The 12452-nt window shown below is 41.2% G+C and overlaps 1 protein-coding gene across 2 annotated transcripts in view; it reads left to right on the top strand.

The window, feature by feature from the left end:
- Positions 1–7769, top strand: part of ROCK1 (Rho associated coiled-coil containing protein kinase 1) — a 135140-nt gene extending 127371 nt beyond the window's left edge. The window contains exons 33-34 of one of the 2 annotated variants that reach the window (XM_006027929.3): positions 2971–3027; positions 6312–7769. In XM_006027929.3, coding sequence (XP_006027991.1) covers positions 2971–3027; positions 6312–6315 — 61 coding nt within the window. In that variant the 3' untranslated portion in view covers positions 6316–7769. The remainder of the gene's footprint in view (positions 1–2970; positions 3028–6311) is intronic. The other variant, XM_006027930.3, reaches the window with a different exon arrangement.
- The last annotated feature ends 4683 nt before the right edge of the window (positions 7770–12452 follow it).

The raw sequence follows: 12452 nt of genomic DNA, 5'->3' as shown, positions 1-12452 counted from the left end.
ACGTCGTGTGAGGTGAGGAAAGAGAGAGAGACAGCCGGTCATGCATTTGTGTAGCACTGTTGCACGCAGTTGCTGCCACCGGCTGAACCGGGCACCGGTCCCTTGTCCACTGGAAAAAAAAAATGCCGGTCCGCCACATTGGATAGTTCGAGAAGCACTGCTTTAATGAGTTTGCACTCTCATTGGTCTGCCTCTGGTATTTCTGCCAATCTGCTTTCCAAAAGTTCCATCTTGGAGCTGGTTTGGATAGTGTGGGCTGAAAAATCATTGTCAATGCTAGTGAGTGAGGGTCTGTGCTGAGATGATGAAAACTTGTCAAGTTTTTTTTTTTTCTTATTGGTGTTTTACTTGAGTTGCCCTTTCACCAGGCAAGATCTGGGTTTGTCTGAATGTTCCAGCATCCAGAGTGGAAGCTACATAGTCCTTTGGGTCATATACAAGGGATATATTGTTCAGGCTTACCTAGAGACAAAGATTGTCCCCATTACTACTGCTGATAGGGTACCCTGAATCTTGATGTTGACAATTGAAGTCACCTGCATGTAAGGTAATGTGATTGTAAGTAGGTGGGGATGTGATTGAGAACGTGGCAGGGGATGGCTTGTATATACTGCCGAAAATTGTCATTGACCTGGACAGTGTCCTGTTCTGTTGCACTTTGGGAAGTGTTATGTCCCTTGATAGTGTATGGCAGGTCATTTCTGATTAAGGTAGCAAGGCTGCGGATCCTGCTGGCTACAGAGTCTGCAAGGCTGTCGCCTGACAGCTTCATCTTCCACAGCTGTTCTGTATATGTTTCTTATAGACGGTTTCTGCATATGGTTTCATTTCTCTGGTGATGTGTCCCAGCACTGATTGCTTGAGCGAGGCATAGCCTGAACTGTCAAGCTTTTCCTTCATCATAGGAGAGGTTGCTCTGGCTCATCCTGTAATTAGTGTATCAAAATTGGAAAGTATAGTGTATCAAAATTGAAAAAAATCAGAAGTCAAATTGCCTTAGTAACTTGGTTTCACTTTATGGCTACTTCTGAGAGGTACCACAAAAGGTCGTCACTGTTGTCCCCACCAGATCCTAAATATGCCCTGAGTACATGCTTGGTAAAACCTGCAAGTGCTTCAGCTCTAGACTTTTGCACAAGATCATTCCAGCTGGTCCAGCCAGCATGCTTCCTTCAGGGCAACCCAGGCCTTCTGCCTCTTACCCGTTCCACAATAAGGTGCTGGGTATGCATCCAAAACCCGTATACATCACTAACAGGACTTGTTTTGGTTTCGGTGGGTTTTGAATCAGGCCTTTAGGACTCTTCCAACTACTATGAAATATTCCCCTTCTGGCAACTTCTAATTCTTCTCTTCATAAGGAGCAGTAGCAGAGTCCTCATACTGCATTCAGTTGCTTAGACTAATTGGCAATATTCATTGCATTACCTTGTAATTACGATTCTTCTGAGGTACTGTAACACAAAACTCTTGCTCTCCCAGTCACTTAGGCAAAAGTTCTTTCTAAACTGGTATGTTGCTTTTAGAATGAGTGCAGGGCTTAACAACCTTTTATCAACACACCGAGTTGCAAGCAGCAGCCTTCCAGTTGCAGACCTCAAATCTCCACATCTTCCAACACACAGCAGATGCTGTGGAGTGAATAGATGGAAAAAGACAGGTAGAGGTCTCCTCTGCTGCTCTGGTTAAAGCATGTTGTAGATTTCCTGAGCTGCCACAAGTTGTATCCGGTCTATTCCGGGACCAGGTCTGTCCTGTGGGCTGTAGGTTGCCAGTGTCTGACTTAATTCTTTCACTTGAAGCAATCCTTTTATATAATGAGTTTTGGAGAATTCACATCTGTGGTTTTGTCCTTTTTTTGTCTATTTTTTGTAGCATTTGTAATGGAGATCTCCCATTCTTAAATGCGAAGAAGGCTATTACTAAAAGGAAGGCTTTCTTTTTCTTTTTTTTAATCTTTGGAATGTGTTCTTGTCTTCTCTTGAAAGGAGAAAAGGAATTATTTAATAACTATGTGTATGCAAACAGGCTTTATTCTAAAGCTGATGTTTTTACTACTGTGGATAATCATTTGAAATACAAAATGACTAGAATATCACAATTCCTATTGTGACAATTACTGTGCTAGAACATTGCTGCTTTTCTGTTTTGCAGTATTCCTTGCACAGTGTCAGTTTCCTTTTGTGCTTTTGTAAAACTAGTAAGTACTTTTTTATTTTATTTTCATATTTTTAGTATTGTTTTTTTATTTCAGTCTTAGAGGCTGCTTGAACTCCATCTCAAGTATGCCCTACTTTCCTCTTCTGGTTGCAGGGGCTTCTGTCCACTGTTACTATTTGATTATTTTTAACAATTTAGTAATGTAACTTACTTTCAGTTATGGCAAATTATTCAAAGTGGCCTTCATGTTGTATATTCTTTGGTTATAGAAATCCAGTGCCTCCTCATGGGCTCTCTTATTGTCTTCTGCTTATTTTGTGTCTCACTTTTGGTTCTACTTTTTCAAGGCTTTTTTTTTTTTTTTAACATAAAAGAGAGAGAAAACCCTAGAATAGTGCCATATTAGGCAAAACAGCTCTGGTATTCAAGTCTTTCATAGCTGTCAACCTTCTTGTTGGAAGAACAGACAGATTTTGTTTTTTCACTCGGTTCCTGCATCCTTTTAAATTAGTTATTTGGCTTCTAAGATTCTTCTTCATCTCAAGATCTTAAATTTTCCTAGGCATCTTTTCAGGTTACTTCAGAGAGACAGAAATTTTTCATTCAGACACTTGAAAATCATAGGAAGAAATGCACTTCTTCTCCTCATGCAGTTTTAATCTTACTCACTCATAGATTTTGACCTGTGTCCTGGCTTTAGCTAGCGTGGGCAGACAATTTTACTTTCCTTAAACCACCACCTTATTTAAACGCTCAGCACTTGGTGCATCTGAAATTTTTCTTGAAATATTCATTTCTACATTTCAATAGGTCAAAGGAGTGTGGATCTGTGGGGGAGATTACCCATTCAGAGAACTCCAGTTACTGGTGAGTAACCTTCCCTTTTAACCAACTGGTGATTGTCACATGACAGTAGTAAGCAATTCCAGAGTCATTCTCTTCCATCCCTGAACATGGGACTTCATTAGTATTAGGGGAAAAAAGTATTACCCCTATAGATAGTTTTCTAAAATATTTTTTCTTTTTGTCGGTCTCTGCTTTATTTCAGAGCTTCTGCCCAAAACCTCTTCTAGCTCCTCTAATACTAGTCTTCCTGCTACTGCTGTTCAGAAATAGTTTTTATATATGTATGCTAACAATTTAGGATCTGGATTTCTATTAATACAGAATCTTCCAGGCTAATGGGCATTAAACCTTTAATGTCAACATATTCCCTCCAGACCCTGTTCTTGAATCCTGAAGTGAAGGTGTATTTAGGGTCAGCAGAGAAAGCTGTCCGTAGAAATTTCAGTTCCTTGCGTCATAAGATTAATATGGATTTATTTTATTTAATCACTATTAATTAAAACACACTCTGTTTTAACTGCCACATGCTATAAATGCTGAGTGCATATTGTGGGAGGGAAAATGTTTATAGGGCAGAACCACTGCTTGGGATGCTCTTATATAGTGAGACTACTAGAAGTGTCCAGGGGAACGGGTGACAGAATTGCTACAGGCATACAGAACCATCAGCTGGAATTGAAAAATGACACACTTGGGGGGAGTTGTTCTTTGTTTTGTTTTTCTTTTTTACTTGGTAGAACTTGCTTCCATATGATTTTTGAGGCCAAGAGCATATTAAGACTCCAAAAATAATCTTATCTGTTCCCTGTTCTCCCTCTTTTCTCCTCCCCCTTCCCCTTTGCCCCTCCAAAAACAAAATTGTTGTTCACTTTGAGCTGTAGAGGAAAGGATGAGGAAAGATGATAGTACTCTTAGTGTTTACCTGGTATCTGATAATTGCTATGTTCTTAAAAGATATTAGTGTAGTACAACTGAATTGTAGGGGATGAAACACCACCATGCTGTAGTTTTGTAACACACAGGAACACGTGCTTAACTTCTAAACATGCAAGCACATCCCTCTAAAGCCATCTTGTTTCCCTAGTGGATGCCGAGTCAGGCCTTCAAGCACTTTAAATGCTTTGATAGATAAAGCATTTTTTTCAATTCTGTAAATTTAGACATGTGAATAGATGTTTTTGTGTGGTCTAATCTAGCTCCGCTGAAGTTTCCACCAATTTTTCACTGTGTTGTATCAGGCCTAGTAAGGGCCTCACACGTATGGCCGGACACATGGTTGTGGGACAGCATTAGATGCAAGCATGCCCTATTGCCAGGCTGGGATTGCAATCCTAGTCTCCCCCCTTCACCAGCAAGTAGCAAGCTCCTGTGGCTCTGGACCCTGGGGCTGATGGGGCTGGGAGCAGTGTCAGCTGATGGGGCTTCCAGTCACTGTGGCCACTTGTTCAATTAATGGTGTGATAAGAACAAGCAATAAAGTTATTCCACATTTTTTGTTTTATCATGTTCCTTGTTTTATTACACCTTTAATGGATTGAACAAGTTGCTGAGTTGCGAAGAAGTTTAATCACTTCTTAAGTGTAATGTGTAGATAGGGATCTAAGAGTAACTCTATAAATAAATTCACTTAGTACTTCTCATTTAATCTATTTATTACTTTTAAATAAAAACTAGGACTACATGATGACTTTACTATCTGTAGTAGTGCTGTTTCGAGACCTGAAGTTGTCTTGCTTTTATAATGCCTTCTGTTTTTACAGAGTATTTTATCTGCAGGGTTGCTGTAGAATCTGTTTTTGTATTTATTTGACCGATCTAGTTTATAATTGGCAGGGAAGTGTGGAAGATTAATCAAGTTAGTATAAAAGTTAGTACAGCAAATAGGCTTTATGTCAGGGGTGAGCAAAACACAGACTGCGGGCCAGATGTAGCTCGCGGGGTCCCTAAAAAAATTTGGAAAATTAATATTTCTCTGCCCTTGGTTCCTGCCAAAAATGACACTGCTTGGGATGCTCAAAAATGACAGGAACCAAGGGCAGTAGGACCCAGGGGAAGCCCAGCAGGCTCCAACAACAGTGCGGTGCACCCGGCCCCGTTCCCCGGCTGGAAGCCCCTGTTTGGGTTTCTGGGCTGGGAGCACGTGGCTGCCCCAGCATGGGAAGCTCAGGTAAGTGGTGGGGGGGGATGGGGACCCTAGGCAGGGAAGGAGCACGGGGTAGGGGGGAAGCGGCCCCTCCCCACCTGCGCCCAGTGCCCTGCGCTGCAGCTGTTTGAAGCCTGCATGGGGCTGCCTGCGCTCTGGACAGCCCCATGCAGGCTGAGAGCACCTGCAGCATGGGGCACCGGGTGTGGGGCAGGTGAGGGGTCACTTTTCCCCACGCTCAGCACCAGCTTCTTCCCTGCTGGCGAGCAGGGGGTTAGGGCTGTGCGCTGCCCCCCCACCTGTGCTGGGGGGCACTGGGTATGAGCAGGCAGGGAGCCTGTGGGAGCATAGGGCCCGCACCGGTGTCCCGGGTCCAGAGCAGGGTGGCAGAAGTGCGGGGTCCCAGCCGACAGGGGCTCTGTGGAGCTGGGTCAGCTCCCCCCTCCCTGCTGGTGCAGCCCAGGCCGGCTCCACAATCCCCTGCCAGCCTGGGCCCCGCTTTGGGCCCCACCGGTGCTGGCCCAGGGACATTGGTCCCAAGACATTGGGACATTGGTCCCAAGATGGTGACCAGGGGCGGGGCACCTATCAAGGGGCGGGGCTACCCATGCAGCCCTCGACAGCCTACCAAAACTGGGTAAGCAGCCCTCTGCTCAAAATAATTGCCCACATCTGCTTTATGTTATGTCAGACAAAGTTCACTGTTCATTTTGGTAGTTTAAATTCAGTACTTTTATATGTCTTGTGATATTCTTTTCTTCTAATTAACGTGGAATTGGAGCTTGCAAATTCCAAAGTTGCTAGTTCTACTGCATTAACGTAGTATTGACCTTGTATTTCATCTCAGTATGATTTTGAAACGTTATAGAAATGCCTGACACTTGTTCATAACCACTTAACTTAATTTATGGTGATGGAAATTAGTTTTCACATACTAAAATTATCAGAAAATTTTCACTTTTAATTTTATATCAAATTATATGCATTTTTACTTTTCAAATGATTAAGTGGGCTTATAGCATTATAATAAGACATATTTAAGTTATTAAATGTTGCTATTTGGAATACAAGTACTTATTTATTCATGTTATCTCTTCAGTTAACATTAATTAGAGGCATCTAATGCAATTTTTTCATTAATTGTATTTTTTCTTAATTTCAGCTAACCACCTGTACAGTACTTAATGAAACTTCATGGAATGCAGTCTGAAAAACAGGACTCTTTTAAACACACCAAGCAGTGCAGAGAGGCTGTTTGTTCCTTTCAACACAACTATCACAGGCTTCAGGGTTAAGATTGCTGTTACTGTCTCCTTGCTTCGGCACAAAAAGCACGCTGAGGGTGTTTTATTGCGGGTTTGCCTAAAGATAGATTAGATTAATTATTACTATGTAATGCAAGTTAAAGCAAATAAAGCTTAGCTAGGTGTATGAAAAAGGTGCTGCCTTTTTGGATTTCTAAAAATGCCTATCAATCATAATAAAATGCAGTCTGCTTTCCTTGTATCAACAACAACAAAAAAAAGAACTATACCCTGTGGAGGGGATATTTATATCAAAATGAGCACATAAACTTGAGTAGAGAAGAAAAATATCTCAAAATGAGATGGACTGAAATTTCTTTGACTCAAAAGTTGTGCTTTCAAAGACTGCATATCAAGTTTAAAAATGAAGCTGTATAATCACTTGAACTTCAGTGCCTTCACTGCGGAGTTCTTAACAGCCTTAATGCTAATCGCCCATAATGGAACAGATCAAAGTGTTAAATATTTTGCATTATGCTTTATAAAATACTGATTCAGCAAGTTTGTAAAGGGCGGGTGGGGAGGGTAACAGATAATTGCATTTAATCTATGCATTTTTGCCAAGCCATACTGAATTATTTTAGTATTAGAAACTAACAGTACAAAAAAACCAAGTTTGGAAGCATATTTTGGGGTACATTCATTTCTATAATTGTGTAATGTATTGCCTTTACAATTTTAAGTGATAACATATATTAAGTTAACAAACATTTAAGAAATGTATGCACTGTTTGAAATGTAAATTATTCATAGAACACTTTTAATGGGTGTTGCGTTGTCCTTTTAGTGCCTTAATTTGAGATAATTGTATTATTGCCATGTCGATAAGTGTAGAATCTCAACAATTTATTATGCATCAGTGGTTTTTACTGAACTTTAATTGGTTAAAGTATTGTAGATGCTAGATGCATTTCCTAAATTGAATATAATCTTTGAATGAAAACTCCTGTTACAAAGAAAGATTTCTCATTTAAAAAGCAAGAGGTCTGCAGAAAATGTAGGCAAAAATATGCAACACAGCAACAAAATAGTACACATATGGCCCTTTAAAAACTCCACTGATAATTCAGGAATTACAGTATAAGTGCCGTCAAACACTTGCTTTGTAGCAGGAATACATTCATGGTATGAGCAGTATGGTTTTATTTTTATTTTATTTTTTAACCAAATACCTCCTCAGTAATTTATAATGGCTTTGCAGTTGTGTATTAAATAAGCACTGGAAAACTGATTCGTCCTCAGGACGATTTGCATGTTTCAAGTGGTATTGAAAGCCGCACTGATGGATATGTAATAATAAACATATCTGTTATTAATATGGTAATGACTCTCTGCTCATTTAATGAGAAATAAAAGTAATTTATGGAAGGACCCTTTTAAAAATGACTAGCATGGTGTTTTCTCATGACTTCAAGTTTACATTTTTTGTGAGCGCACAGAAAATTTGGTATGAAAATTTTGTAACGGATTATACAAGTATCCATCAAAACATGTATAATTCATGCAATGTTTACATTTTCTATTAGTTTAAAATGGTTGTGTTTGTTTGAATTACTTGCAAGGTACAGTTTGCATTTGTAACTGTGCTTATGGGACTCGGAAGAATTTTTTGTTATGCTACATAAATTAATAAATGCTTGATGTTTCACCCCCTTGTCCTCAAAAAAGGGTGTGTGGTGCATACCATGCTCCGCAACTGCAGTTGAAACAGTGCCAGTGAAACAGCAAATCAGTAGTCGACCAGGGTCTGAAAACAGTAGTGTACCCACTGTGATTACCATAGCCACCTATGTTTTGGGGAAGGGAAGATAACAGGTGCAATCATTCTATCATCAATGGCCATCATACAATTTAGAAAATCCAACTAAAGAGGTTGTGTTAGAGACATTAGATTATTTTCAAACCTGCGAGTGAATTGTATTAATTATTGCTTTACAGACTTCTGTAACTACAGCACCATCCATTGACTTGATAGCACTAACCTCATTTGCAAATGACTTGTGACAATCTGAGGTATTCATCTTCCCAAAGGTATGATGGTTGAGGATGAGAGGATACAAAGGGTAGGGCAGGGGTGGGCAAAATGTGGCTCCTGGGCCGCATGCGGCCCACCAGGCCATTCTATCTGGCCTGCAGGGCCCCTAAAAATTTTAGAAAATTAATATTTATCTGCCCCTGGCTGCCTGTAATGTGGTCCTCGGCTTGCCAAAACTCAGCAAGCGGCCCTCTGCCCAAAGTAATTGCCCGCCTCTGGTAGCGGATGGATTGGGAAAAGCATGAAGTATAAATGGATGGTAATGTTGGTTTAATTCGAAATAAATTTAATTCACTTATCCACAAAACTAGATTAATCTGTTTCTATAATTGGTTAAGCCCAGAGAAATGCATTTGAAATTTTTTAATTAAGGTGTTTCTTTCCACTCCAAACTCCTCGCTTCTCCCCCCCTTAATCTTCACTGGTAGACAGTAAAATAAATTGTTTCAAATTTAGATTTACTGTACTTTAAATATATGTGAATTATGAAGGGGACTTGAAGGATTTTTTTCTTCCACAAACCTATGGTCAGATTATTTTAATGGGTTGCATTTGCTTCACACATTAGATTATGTTGAACTGATTTTTGTACCTGAGGCTCAAACTGCTCGATCATTCCTTTTTGCAGCAACAATGCCATAACTTATAGTAGCAGCCTGATGGCATGAAGAAGATTTAGAGCAAAATGCTATGAGTGATTTTTGGAATAGGAGAAGAATGTGAAGCACCGGACATGCTTTATAGAATGTTAAAACACTTTGGAAATGTTAATATATACCTGTGCTAAAAATTGTAAATGCCTTCCTAAATGCTGCTTTTTGCTTGAAGAGAATGAGACTCGAGAGTAAAATTATATTAATTTGTATGTCTGTGGTATGTTGCACCTAAATATTAAAGTCTAGACACATGTTACAATTTGGGTGGGTTAGTGTAAAGAAAGCAGTTGTGGAATCTCTTTCATTGGAGATTAAGAGGAAGCTATATAAGCGTATATTTGGAATTAGTAAATCCTGCATCTGTACAGGGGGTTGGATTAAATGACCCTTAAGAGTCCTGTCTAATCCTATGATTCTGTGTTGGTAACTACTTACTGTAGGTGTGGTGTATATGTACAGGAACCCTAGCATTTAAAAAAACAAATCCAGCTAAAGAATTCTGATGACAAGGAATCTTCATCTGGACTCTGCAGTGGTGTGACAGGCCCTTTGCAGGAGAAGGGTGGGATTTTGAATATTTTAAAACGGCTTTTTCTATTCTGTTCTTCCTTCTCCCTCCTTTTTTGTGTTCTCTGCACCTCCCATTCAGATATCCTTCCTGCTAATGATGAAAGCTATAACAGAATTTTTAAAGAAACTAGGCTCCATTGACGTGCATCTAGCAAATATGTTGGCTGTCATGGAAGTCGCATCTCTATACGCTAGCCTCCCCTATGAGGATGGATCACGAGCCATACAGAACAGTATTCCTGGCAGTGGTGCTGCTTGTTTCCAACACACTCTTCCACTTTGTCTTCACACACAACTGTATTTCAGGTTTGGGGATTCCCTGTACCTACAGACAAATGGCACTGCCATGGACATGCATATGCCCCCACCCCCCTATGCCAGTGTATTTACAACAGAATTAAAATTTCATGCCTCCTTTGCTGCCCTCATCTCTGTGGTCTACTCAAAATGCATCAGTGAGATCCCCATTGTATGGACATATGGGAAGGAATCTCCCTAGAAATTCCACCAAGGTCCAGTCCTCCATGAAACTGACTCTGGAATACTCCACCCAACAAATTCATTTTCTACATACCATGGTGAAAATTTGCAATGGCCGGGTTAGCATCGCATTGTATCAGAAACCTACAGACTGCCACAGCTACCTGCACACAAACAGCTTTCAGCCTAAGCATACCACTAGATCCATTATGTACAGCCAGGCTCTATGTTGTAGCTGAATCTGCTCTGATCCCACTGACTAGGATGCACACCTTGAGGATCTAGAACAGGGCTTCTTACATGTTTACAATACAATGCCTAAATCATATCCACTCCAGTCAACACAGCCAGATTTGGACCCCGTTCCAACCTGCTACAATGACAGCTCTGAGATGAGGACAACAGAATCCCTCTGGTTGTCACCCATATTCCCGCAACTAGAATATTTTAGACACGTTAGCAATCACCACCCTCTTCTGGAAAATGGCCATCTCATGGTAGCCATGGGGAGCAAACAGACCAGCCCCCCAGTATCAAGTGTCATTTCTCAAGCAATAGGCTACTTAATTCCTATTTTCACTGAGGCACCAGGACTCGCAACAGACCCAGATGCAAGCTGTGCCCCCTCAACACAGATCACATCCTCACTCGACCAAATAACATGGATTATATAAAGTCTGTTTTTAATTTCCCTGCAACTCTACCGACATTGTATAGTGTTCTCACCTGCTTACAATGTCCCTCTGTTGTCTACATTGGATGGACAGGACAATCCTTATGTAAAAGAATGAAGGGACGCCAACCTGACATCAAGTTAAAAAAAAAACAAACCATCCCACAAAGTGTGGCAGAAAACTTTCCTGGATGTTCCATCACTGATCTGAGAGTAGCTATTTTTAAACAGTGGAACTTTAAAAGCCAACTTTGAATTCGAAACTGCAGAACAAGAGCCATGTACAGACTGGTTTGTGTTAAGTATGGTCTAAACAGGGACTGTGAATTCTTACCCCATTACCTGGACCTTTATGTACTTCTGTGTTTATTACTTGTTTGCTCCTCCCCTTCCTTGTCTTGGTATTCGAACAGCTTTCTATTTGATAGCCTGCTCTATGCATGTCTCTTTGTAGCTTGTAATGAAGTGAACTCTTAATCATGAAAGCTTATGCATCTCTGATAAGTTGGTCTGTAGCAGGGGTGTCAAACAAGCCCTGTTGGGCATCTCTTTCTGGCCAGCTCAGCTATTGGTAGGCCACTGGAAGTTGGAAGCCATAACCTGCTGTAGAATTTGGGGCCTTTTTGCTCTGCTGGACATGGCTGTTGGAGATGAGCTTGAATTGCTGCTGTCTGAACTTGCTTCCTTAAATGCACTGCTCTTGTGGTGGCCAGTGCAGCAGACCTTGAACCACAGGATCGATCTGACCCACAAGGAGCCCTGGGGTCTTGATGTGGCCCAGGAGGACCCCATGTGAGTTTGACAGCCCCGCTCTATAAGGCACAGCTCTATCTTGCCATCTGCCTGACTTCAGAATAACATGGCTAACTACCTGTCTGCTAGCAGCGACCTGTGGGAGACATCACATCACAAAATAGTGGGAGGAGTCACCTATAGAGAAAGGAGTGTGTGTAGGGGGGAATCTTTCCTAGACTGGTCAGCTTTTTATCATTGAAAAGTAGGGACAAGGCTACCATAGGCTGAGGGCCAGTTTGTTAACAAGGGCCTGTTGCTGCCTAGTGGTAAAGACTTGTCTATTCCCCCTTTCTGCCCCTCCCCACCATCAGATTATCAAACACTCCTTGCTAAAGTAAAAATTAGTAATAGCCTTTTCCAGAAGTGGGTGAAATACAGACAAGGGGGAGGAACCGGTGCTTTTCACATGGTCAATTTTGCAGAGGCCTTCCTGCAGGTTGGGTAGCAGAGCAGGAAGAAAATGAGAAAATCATCCTCTCTGTTGGAGAATGGGCAGTTGCTGAAATGTTTGTTTAACAGATTTCTGCGCACCCCCCCCCCCTCTGCCCCCAACTCTTCTAAGAAGGGACTGAGAAGTTGTGTGAAGGCAGGAGTGCATATTTGGGTTTCAGGTTGTCTCAGACGCTGGGGATTTTTGGTAGTCCCTGGACTTAATGTGTTTGGCTGAATCACTTCTCATGGATAGATGCTTTTGGACGTTCAGAAACCACTTGAGGTAAGCAAATGTGCCCTCCAGAAACCACTCAAGGTAAGCAGCTTGGTTATTCCTTTCTAACTGCTCTCAGCAGGA

The sequence above is a fragment of the Alligator sinensis genome, unplaced genomic scaffold (genome assembly GCF_000455745.1).
Source record: "Alligator sinensis unplaced genomic scaffold, ASM45574v1 scaffold677_1, whole genome shotgun sequence".
Classification (NCBI taxonomy): domain Eukaryota; kingdom Metazoa; phylum Chordata; order Crocodylia; family Alligatoridae; genus Alligator; species Alligator sinensis.
Note: the sequence above shows the minus strand (reverse complement) of the source record. Positions and strands in the feature narration are given on the sequence as shown.